A 10,730-nucleotide genomic window follows, 5' to 3' on the forward strand; every position below is an offset into this window, starting at 1 on the left:
AACACCACCATGTGGACTCTGTTGAGACTAGTAAGAAACAATTATGAACTTTTTTATTACACTTAACTTTTTTTTAAATATTTTAGATAAGGTTCGTTCTTTTCAAGAACTGAAACATGTGAAATCTCTAAGAAAATTAAAATTTATCTTATATAGTGGTGTTTTCAAACTTCTTTTTTATAAATATATACCCACTTGTATGCCACCAACACTTTATATATATATATATATATTCTTTTATTTGTTTCAGTCAGTTGACTGCTGCCATGCTGGAGCACTGCCTTCAGTCGAACAAATCAACCCCAGGACTTATTCTTTGTAAGCCTAGTACTTATTCTATCAGTCTCTTTTTGCTGAACCACTAAGTTATGGCAATGTAAATACACCAGCATCAGAGGTCAAGGGATGGCGGCGGGGGAGGACAAACAGACACACAAACATATACATATATATATATACATATATGACAGGCTTCTTTCAGTTTCTGTCTGCCAAATCCACTCACAAGGCTTTGGTCAGCCCAGGGCTATAGTAGAAGATACTTGCCCTAGGTGCCAAGCAGAGGGACTGAACCTGGAACCATGTGGTTGGTAAGTATGCTACTTACCACACAGCCGCTCCTGTGCCTATATATATATATATTCTCTTATTCTTTTATATGTCTCAGTCCAATGACTGGAGCACCACCATTGTAATCATCTTTCCACTTTCCACCTTTGTCGGAGCAACTTCTGGTGAAGGATGGAGTTCGATGCTACTGCCCTCTTTTGAGTTTCTTGCTTAGATATTGGCTCATCTGGGATCTTGGCTAGCCAGAGGTCAAGTTCACATTTGAAAATGTCTACATCCACTCCATGGAGGCTTCTCAGATGCTTTGGCAGACAGTTAAACAGCTGTGGGCCCTTGAAACCCAAGCTATTGCAGTACATTGTCCTTTCCCGAGATGAAGCAGTCAGCACAATGGGAACAGCACAGTGACATCCTGTTCGTGGTCTGGTATAGCTCGTTATTCCAAAGTTTAGTACCAGTCCTTCCAGTATCTTTCATATATATATCACTGCATACCTCTCCCGCCTTCATTCCAGGGAATAGAATTGCAGCTCTTTCAACCTGTCCCAGTAACTCAATCATTCCATTGATGCAACTTTCCTTGTGTAATGTTGTTGGACTGCTTCAGGCTCTACTATCGTCCTTGTAGTATAAGGTGACCATAGCTGAGAGCAGTAGTCCAGGCGGCTGAGGATAAATGACTTCCACAGTGTCATCATAGTTTCTTGGTCCCTTGTGTGGAAGGTTCTCAGAATCCAACCAGCCAGTCTTCTGGATACCGCTATCATTTTGTTGATAGGTGTGTGAAATGAGGCATGTGTGTGAAATGCTCATTTCTATTCCAAGATCACGCACTGTATTTGATTCTGGGATCGTTGCTCCACTTGGTCCAATGTACTGATGTCATGATTCCTGAGCAGTACTTAACTGGTAGTGGAGGGCCTGGAATTTACTTGCATTAAATTGCATGCTGTTATCCTCAGCCCATGTATAGATGGCATCCAGATCCTTCTGCAAGAGCATAGCATCAGAGGTCTCCTTGACTGACTGTACGATTTTTGTGTCGTCGGCATAGCTGGTAAGCATGACTACCTTTGTCACTGATAGCATATCCGATAGGGCTACCATGCAAAGCAATGGCCCCAGCACAGTGCCCTGGGGCCTCCACTCACTATCGGTGTCTCTGTGGAGAGAGCTCCATTGGCTGCTACAGTTTGGCTCCTGTCATTTAGGAAATCATGCAGCCACTCTCCGACTTTACCTGTGATGCCAAGTCCCTGTATTTTGTGGCATATCATTCCATGGTCAACCTTGTCAAATGCCTTAGCAAAGTCTAGGTATACCACATCCACTTTTGAGCAGTTCATTAATTGCTTCAATACCCAGTCATAGTGTCACAGAAGCTGTGTAAGATAGCTCCTTCCCAGGCGAAAACCATGTTGGGTGTCAGAGAGCAGGTCATTGTCCTCAAGGAACTCAATCAGTCTCTTCCTGACAATGCGCTCCATGACTTTACTGATGTGGGAGGTCAGGGAGACAGGTCTATTCCTAGCCTCTGCCCTGCTTCCTCCCTTATGGATAGGGCATATTATTCCCTCTTTAATTTTTTGGGGAGTTTCCCCATCCTGAGGGACTCCTGGAAAAGGATTTGAAACAGTCTAGCTAGAGCTCTTTTAAATTTATTTAGGAGGATTGCAGGGAATCCATCAGGGCCCATTGCCGAGTTCGAGCTCAGCTTTTCAATGGCTGATATCACATCAGTTTCCTCTATGTTGATGTTATCAATAGTTGCCATTTCACAATGCGTGTCTTCGGGGTCAAAGAACCTATCCGGCACATTCACTCGCAGCTTCCCCAGCGGTATGCTGAAAGCACTCTTGTATTGTGCATTCAGTAATTCACTGATTCTCTGGGGGTTTGCAGCTGGTGAGCCATTTTTATCTAGTAGCGGTCCTATTTTGTAGCGCATTGAAGCAGATACTTGCGCATATCTATAGAAGGCCTTTCTTGCAAGTGGTAAGCTCCAAGTCAAATTGAAAGAGGGGGTAATATGCCCTATCCATAAGGAAGCAGAGCAGATGCTAAAAATTATAGTCCTATTTCTCTGACCTCACACATCAGCAAAGTCATGGAACGAATAGTCCGCAAGAAACTAATCATGTTCCTTGAAGAAAATGACTTGCTGACTGACATCCAGCATGGATTTCGACCAGGTAGAAGCTGCCTAACACAGCTCCTGCAACACTATGACTGGGTGTTAAAACAGCTAGTAAATGGCTCAAATGTGGATGTGATCTCGACTTTGCAAAAGCCTGATTTGTCACAAACTGCATGGACTCGGCATACGCAGAAAACTTGGAGAGTGGCTGCACAACTTCCTAAAAGATAGAAGGCAGGCACTTGTGGCCAATGGAGCCACCTCCAAGGAAACACATAACAAGTGGTGTTCCACAGGGCACTGTCTTGGGGCCACTGCTGTTCATAGTGGCTCTTTCAGACATGCCCTCAGTTGCTAAGATGGCCACCCTTGCAAGCTATGCAGATGACACAAAAGTCTCCCACACAATACAAAACCCTGGAAATATTACACATCTGCAACAGGAGTTGGATACAATATACAGGTGGGCTGAGGACAACAACATGCAGTTTAATGCCGGTAAGTTCCAGGCCCTGCACTACCGGCACACAAAAGTAAACGACATGCAGACTGGATACACTGGCCCGGGAAAAATTGTAATTCCTGAGTCAAAATCAGTGCGTGACCTGGGCATTGACATGAGCAATGATGCATCTTTCCAAGTGCATATTACTAATTTTGTGATAAAATGCAGACGGCTAGCTGGATGGATTCTCCGAACTTTCAGAACAAGAGAGAAGGAGACACTGATGGTCCTGTGGAAAACTTTCGTCCTCAGCCACTTGGACTACTGCTCCCAACTATGATCACCACACAATATAAAGCTAACAGCAGAACTCGAAGCAATTCAAAGAAGCTACACTAAGAAGATCGTCTCAATGCAACATATCAGTTACTGGGAAAGACTGAAAGTATTAAAACTCTTCTCCCTAGAGTGAAGGCGGGAGAGATATGTGGTGATATACATCTGGAAAATCCCGGAGGGTCTTGTCCCAAACTTTGGCATTGAATGTTACCCCAACCACAGAACGGGGCGCCACTGCATGGTGCCAAAGATTCCAACATCACCATCAAAATACAGGACCAGATACTGCAACAACTTGGGTTTCAGAGGACCACAGCTCTTCAACATCCTCCCTAAATGCCTGAGAAACCTGCATGGTGTGGATGTGGGCTTCTTTAAAACTAAACTGGATCTCTTCTTGTCGGGGGTCCCAGATGAACCTACCTCTCGGCAGGAGACACAGATGCCAGCAGCGGCATCGAACTCCCTTGTTGACCAAGTGCCACGTATCAGAGGTGGATTCACATACTAGTGTAGCTCATTCAGCGGTGGTGCTCCAGCATGGCCGCAGCCTTCGGGCTGAAACATTTTTAAGGATTTATATGAATATATATATATATATGCTAGCATGGAAAGTGGACGTTAAATGATGATGATGATGATGCTATATTATTTTTATTTTTATGTTTTGGTTTATGTTTTTCATTGTTTGATTTGCCTAATAGTAGTGGTTTTATCTCTAATTTAATTATATATATATATATATATATATATATCAAATGTGAGGATAGAATTCTTTTCGAAAAAAAATTATTTTCTCGAAAAAAATCTTATCAATGGCCAGCATATTAAAAAATACCTTTAACGGTTAAATTTATAAACAATTCATAAATGAGGGCAAATATATATATATATTGAATATATATATATATATATATATATATATATGAAAATATATATATATATATATATATATATGAATATATATATATATATATATAATATATATATATGAATATATATATATGCCCTCAGCCATGCAGAGAGCCACGATCACAAGTTATGCAGATGATACAAAAGTTTCACAGGTAATACAGAACCCTGAAGACACTATGCACCTGCAATGTGAGCTGGACAAAATATACAAGTGGGCTGAAAAGAATACCATGCAGTTCAATGCTGAAAAGTTTCAAGCTTTATGCTATCAGCATGCAAAACTAAATGCAATACCCAATAAATACACTGAACCTGGAGGGATTGCAATCTCAGAGGCACAATCAGTGTGAGACCTGGGTATTTACATGATTAATGATGCAACCTTTCATAAATTGGCAATGAAATGTAGGCAGCTGACTGGATGAATTCTTAGAACTTTTAGAGCAAGAGACCAGGAAACCATGATGGTCCTCTGGAGGACACTTGTCCTAAGCTACTTTGACTATTGCTCTCAGCTATGGTCACCAACCAGTGTCAAATTAATCACAGAACTTGAGGCGATCCAACAAAGCTACAGGAAGATAGCCTCTGTGCAGCATATAAGCTATTGGGAAAGACTCAAGAGATTAAGACTCTATTCCTTAGAGCGTAGGTGAGAAAGATATGCCATAATATACATCTGGAAGACCCTGGAAGGACTTGTCCCAAATTTTGGCGTCGAGAGTTACACATATACTAGAACTGGGCGCCACTGCATAGTGCCAACGACTCCAAATTTGCCATCAAGATGTAAGACAAGATACTGTGATAGCCTGGGCTTCAGAGGTCCACAGCTCCTCAATATCCTCCCGAAGGACCTGCATGGGTTGGATGCAGATGTCTTTAAAATAAAACTGGATCTCTTCCTGTCAGGTGTCCAAGATGAACCAACTTCACGGCAGGAGGTGCAGATGAGGGCACCTCATATATATATATATATACATATGTGTGTATATATATATATATATATTCATATGTATATTATATATATATATATATATATACACACACACACTCACATATATATATGAATATTTATATATATATATATATATATATATATATATAATATATATATATATGAAATCAGAATCAAAATCGAAATCGATCAACATTAATGGAAATTGTAGCTGTGATACCAGTGCCGGTGGCACGTAAGCGAACCATCCGAACGTGGCCGTTGCCAGCGCCGCCCCGACGGGACACCGTGCCGGTGTCACGTAAAAAGCACCATCCGATCGTGGCCGTTGCCAGCGTCACCTGGCCCCCGTGCCGGTGGCACGTAAAAAGCACCCACTACACTCACGGAGTGGTTGGCGTTAGGAAGGGCATCCAGCTGTAGAAACATTGCCAGATAAGACTGGGCCTGGTGCAGCCTTCTGGCTTCCCAGACCCCAGTTGAACCGTCTAACCCATGATAGCATGGAAAGCGGACGCTAAATGATAATGATGATGATGATATGAATATACATGAATATATATTCATATATATATATATATATATATTATATATATATATATGTCCATATATATATGAATATACATGAATTATATATTCATATATATATATATGAATATATGTATATATTCATATATGTATGTAGGTATATATATATATATATATATATATATATATATATAATTGCTCCAGCATTGCCACAGCATTTAGACTGAAACAAAAGAAATAAATATTACATATATATGTACACACATGTCTGTATGTGTGTGCGTATATATATATATGCACATATACATATATATATATACATATATATATGCATATATATATACATATATATATGCATATATATATACACATATATATACATATATATATATATACACATATATATATATATATACATATATACATATATATATATATATAATATACATATATATATATATATACATATATATATATATATATATACATATATATATATACATATATATATACATATACATATATATATACATATATATATACATATATATATATATATATATATATACATATATATACATATATATATATATACATATATATATATATACATATAATATATATATACAATATATATATACATATATATATATATATATATATATATACATATATATATACATATATATATATAACATATATATATATATACATATATATATATCATATATATATACATATATATAATATATATATACATATATATATACATATATATATACATAATATATACATATATATATACATATATATATACTTATACATATATAAATTTATACATATATATATATATATATACATATATATACATACACACACACATATACATTATATTATATTTGCGCACATATTCAGACTGAATCATACGTACTTGTAAAATAAAAATATATATTATTTACAACATTACATCTCTCCCGTTTCCATTCCCATATTGACAGTGTTCGAGTTACGGTATATGCATGCTAGAAACTCCGACTTCTTTACACTGCATATATATAAAAAAAATTAACTATGAAATGATTAAAAATAAACCCAATTAAGTGTGACTGCATACATACATACATACATATATATACACGCACAAAGGAACTTCGCATTGTAAGTTACCGTTTCGTTCAGCTAGCGAGAATTAAAAAGCTGATGTTTTTAAAAACTTGTTAAAAATCTCTTAAAGATATATTAAAAGCTACATTTTAAGCCATTCCGTATCTCTCCATATGTAAATCGTATATCTATATTTGTATGTATATATATATATATTGTTTACGAATGAATTTTGTATTTTTTGTGGTCAGTTAGATCTTTTTTTTTTACCTAAAAATTTTAATAAGTGTGTGTATGTACATATTTGTTTGTCTTTGTGTATGTGTGCATATGTGCGTATGCGTAAATGTTTGTATGTATATAATTGTTTCACTTGACTTTAGTAGAGTGGAGAATTGTATGGTTCCAAGTTTTCATCACTGACCACTTACCTCTCAGAGATTTCAGACCAGCCTGGCTAATTCCATGTTTACTGAGGAATAAAATAAGTGCATCGGTGTTAAAGTGTTTCACTTGCTGTACACTGACACCAACAGAGGCCATGGTCAGTGCAAGAGTGGAAGCTAGTTCATTCACAGCTGACTTACAATAAATATCTGCAAGATTTTTTTTTAATCTTTTTTCATTACTCCCGTGCTTGGTTCCAAATGATTACACTCAGCAACGGTTTGTAAATTATTTATATTTTTAAAAACATTCTTGTACTGACCAACCTAATATTTCCACCACCACCATCACAACACATTAATTTGTCTCCCATAGTGCAAACATGACCCTAATTTAGAAAAAGGAACACCTATTGTTGTTGTTGATGTTAAAACTTGTCCTACATTAAATATTTCACAGTGTCGATATACTCTTACTCTCACTTCTGATTTTTAACCAACGAAATAACCCGATTCCTTCCACCTCTTTTGCCTTTTTCTTGACCTGTTAAAAATAAATTTCTCATTACTTTCTTCTTCTCCCCTCCCCCCTCTCTTGCTTTCTTTTTCATCTATTTTAATATTTTTCTTTCTAGTAAATTTCTCCTCTGCATTCTCTTTCTTTCCCCTTCTCCCCCTTTATTCTTCTCTTACTCTTATTTCCGCCTCCTTCTTTCCCTCCTTTCTCTTTCTCCCCCCTCTCTTCCTATATCCTCATAATACTCTATTCTCTCTTTTCCCCCTCCCTTCTCTGACCACCAATATTCAGTTACCCTTTTTACTCCTCTTCACTTTCTCTCTCTCTCTTTTTCTAAGATCATTAAATTTTGTTCAAGGATAAAATGACTAATCTTTTATTTCCCTACTGCTGTGAGTGACGTAGTGGAAGGAGATGATAAAAGTAACAGGATGAAAGAGAAGAGAGGGGGATAGAAGAGAGGGGAAAGAGAGAGATATGGAATTTGAGTGAAAGAATAGAAAGAGAAAGAAATACGAACGAGAAAGAATTGTATGTAAATGAGAGAGAGAAAGAGAACGTGTGGATAATAGAGTGAAAGAGTAACTTTCAGTCAGAGTGGCTGATTGAACAGGAATTCAGATGTAATGGGGAAGACAGAAAGAGAGAGTGATAAAGTAAAGATAATGAATGCGTGGTAAACAGAGGAGAAGGCAGAGTGTATGAGTGAGACGGGGAGACAAAGAATGTGTGAGGAGAAGACAGAGTAAATAAGTATACTAGAGAGGGGGGAAAGCATAGCTGGAGTGACGAAAGAAAGGAGGTATGAGTGCTAAGTGATGTGAGGAGAAGGTTGAGTGTAACGCCATCATTGATAGTGAGAGAGGGAGAGAAAGAGAGACAGAGAGACAGATGGAGTGTGGTCATTAAATTTCTGTTAAAATTAGAACAAGAGATCTGTGTTTAAGTGTGTGTGTCTATGGAAGAGTAGGATGGGAGCCTATCAAAAATGACAGCCACTGCTGCTGATAGTATATCGCTACTATTACTGCTGCGTGAACAGCAGAAGAAACAATTATTTTCATTACTTTATTACCACTACTACTGTGTTGCAGATCATTACTACTCCATTCTTTACATTCTTCTTTGACTCACGTATATTTTATTCGTCTAATCATTTTAAAATTTATTCTCTCTCTCCATCTGTCTATTTGCCCTCCACTCTTCATTAGCTTCCTTATATCCCTTATTAAACTGTGTATTTATCTATCATTTATCTGTTTTTCTTTCTATCTATCGATTCTTCCATCTATGTATACAGCCATCTCTCACTCTGTATCTAATTTCCGTCTCTACAGACATCTGACTATATGCGGGTGCCTATGATAAGTGCTAGTATGTATCATATATGTAATAGCTAGTTCAAACTGCAAGAATCTCGCTCTTATCTCTACAGGGAATATCAATCAGCACAATAAATATCTTTATTTTTTTTCTTTTTATGTACGTATCAGTCTATTAAAATGTTTTGACAGCAGTACATTTTAACTGTTCACTCATAAGAGTAGCTGTTACATTTGACAGATAAATGAAAACCATCGTTATTTTTGTCCATTTATTTCTTGAATAGCAGAATACATTTTAGGCATTGCCTACATATATATGTGTGTAAAATGTTATTTAACCGCAGTTAGTCATGATCCAAGTGTTCCATATTTGACCATCACGTCCTTTTTTTTTTTTTTTTTTTCACAGACTTTGTATGTTTTAATTCCATACTCTTTCTCGGTTTAAGAACGTAGAATGTAGAGGGATACATTCTTGATTGGTGTTTCAAAACTGCAATTTCTTTGGATGTGTGGCAAGACGGATCAATGTTTACAATATTACTCAGAAAAAAAAATAGAGCAGCCCGAAGTCGTTGTTGACAAACAACAGCAGTATACACGTCATTGATTGGTTGAAATTTACCGAAATACGACAACTTTAGCAAAAAATGACTTCCAAAACACTGTTCAAACAGAAAAGATCCCAGAATTTTCTCAACAATGCCTAGAGTAAAAGATGTTTTATGTGACACATTCTACCAATATACGAAGTTCGAAAGTGTTTAGTTTCAAAAAAATTATTTTTTAAATCTGACGGTCAAAAGGTAAAGATCCCCAAATTTTGAATAACAAAAATTAAATATCACAAGGGGACATCTGGATTTTAGAAATGATTCGGTGGGGCATGGCCAAAAATCGGTTGGGAACCACTGCCTTAAAGCCTAACTCCTAACCCTAAAAATTAACCCTAACTAGTATGCACTGTAAAAACATATGGTTATGTGGATGCATTGCGACCTCTGTATTTAAGTAGTGTCGAAAATATTTTGGAGTACTATGTTTGCGCTATCAGAATTTACGATTTTGCAAATAACTTTTAGAACATACTGTTTCAGTATTATCCCAAAGAGGTGTTATTTGAGGGAGATTTTTGTTGCTATTTCTTAAAGATCCAGCAACCAAGTGGACGTTGCTTTGTGCGACAACTACGTAAGTCGTTGTTGTTTAGCTTTGTTTTAAGGAATCTGTATCCAAATTGCAACCTTCTCATTATTGTTATCATGGCTGTTCAAATTCTACCGAGGTCAATTTTGCCTTTCTTCCTTTCGGCGTGAATGAAATAAAAACCAGTTGAACACGGAGGTTGATTTGATCAACTAATGTCTTCCCCAAAATTTTAGGCATTGCATCTTTAGTAGAAAGGATTGTTATTATTGCGTTGTGTCTGAGGAGAGTCTTTATTATCTTAATGCCTTATTATCTAACACATTCACCAGTTCAATTTCCATTCATTTATTTATATTG

At 36.8% G+C, this 10,730-nt stretch overlaps 1 protein-coding gene across 1 annotated transcript in view; it reads right to left on the reverse strand.

Annotated features, from left to right (window-relative positions):
- LOC115212324 overlaps positions 1–8,058 on the reverse strand; it is a 17,322-nt gene extending 9,264 nt beyond the window's left edge. Inside the window, exon 1 of the mRNA XM_029781188.2 lies at positions 7,428–8,058. Coding sequence (XP_029637048.1) covers positions 7,428–7,539 — 112 coding nt within the window. The 5' untranslated portion in view covers positions 7,540–8,058. The remainder of the gene's footprint in view (positions 1–7,427) is intronic.
- Positions 8,059–10,730: the final 2,672 nt, after the last annotated feature.

The sequence above is a fragment of the Octopus sinensis genome, linkage group LG5, assembly GCF_006345805.1.
Source record: "Octopus sinensis linkage group LG5, ASM634580v1, whole genome shotgun sequence".
NCBI classification, from domain to species: Eukaryota; Metazoa; Mollusca; class Cephalopoda; order Octopoda; family Octopodidae; genus Octopus; species Octopus sinensis.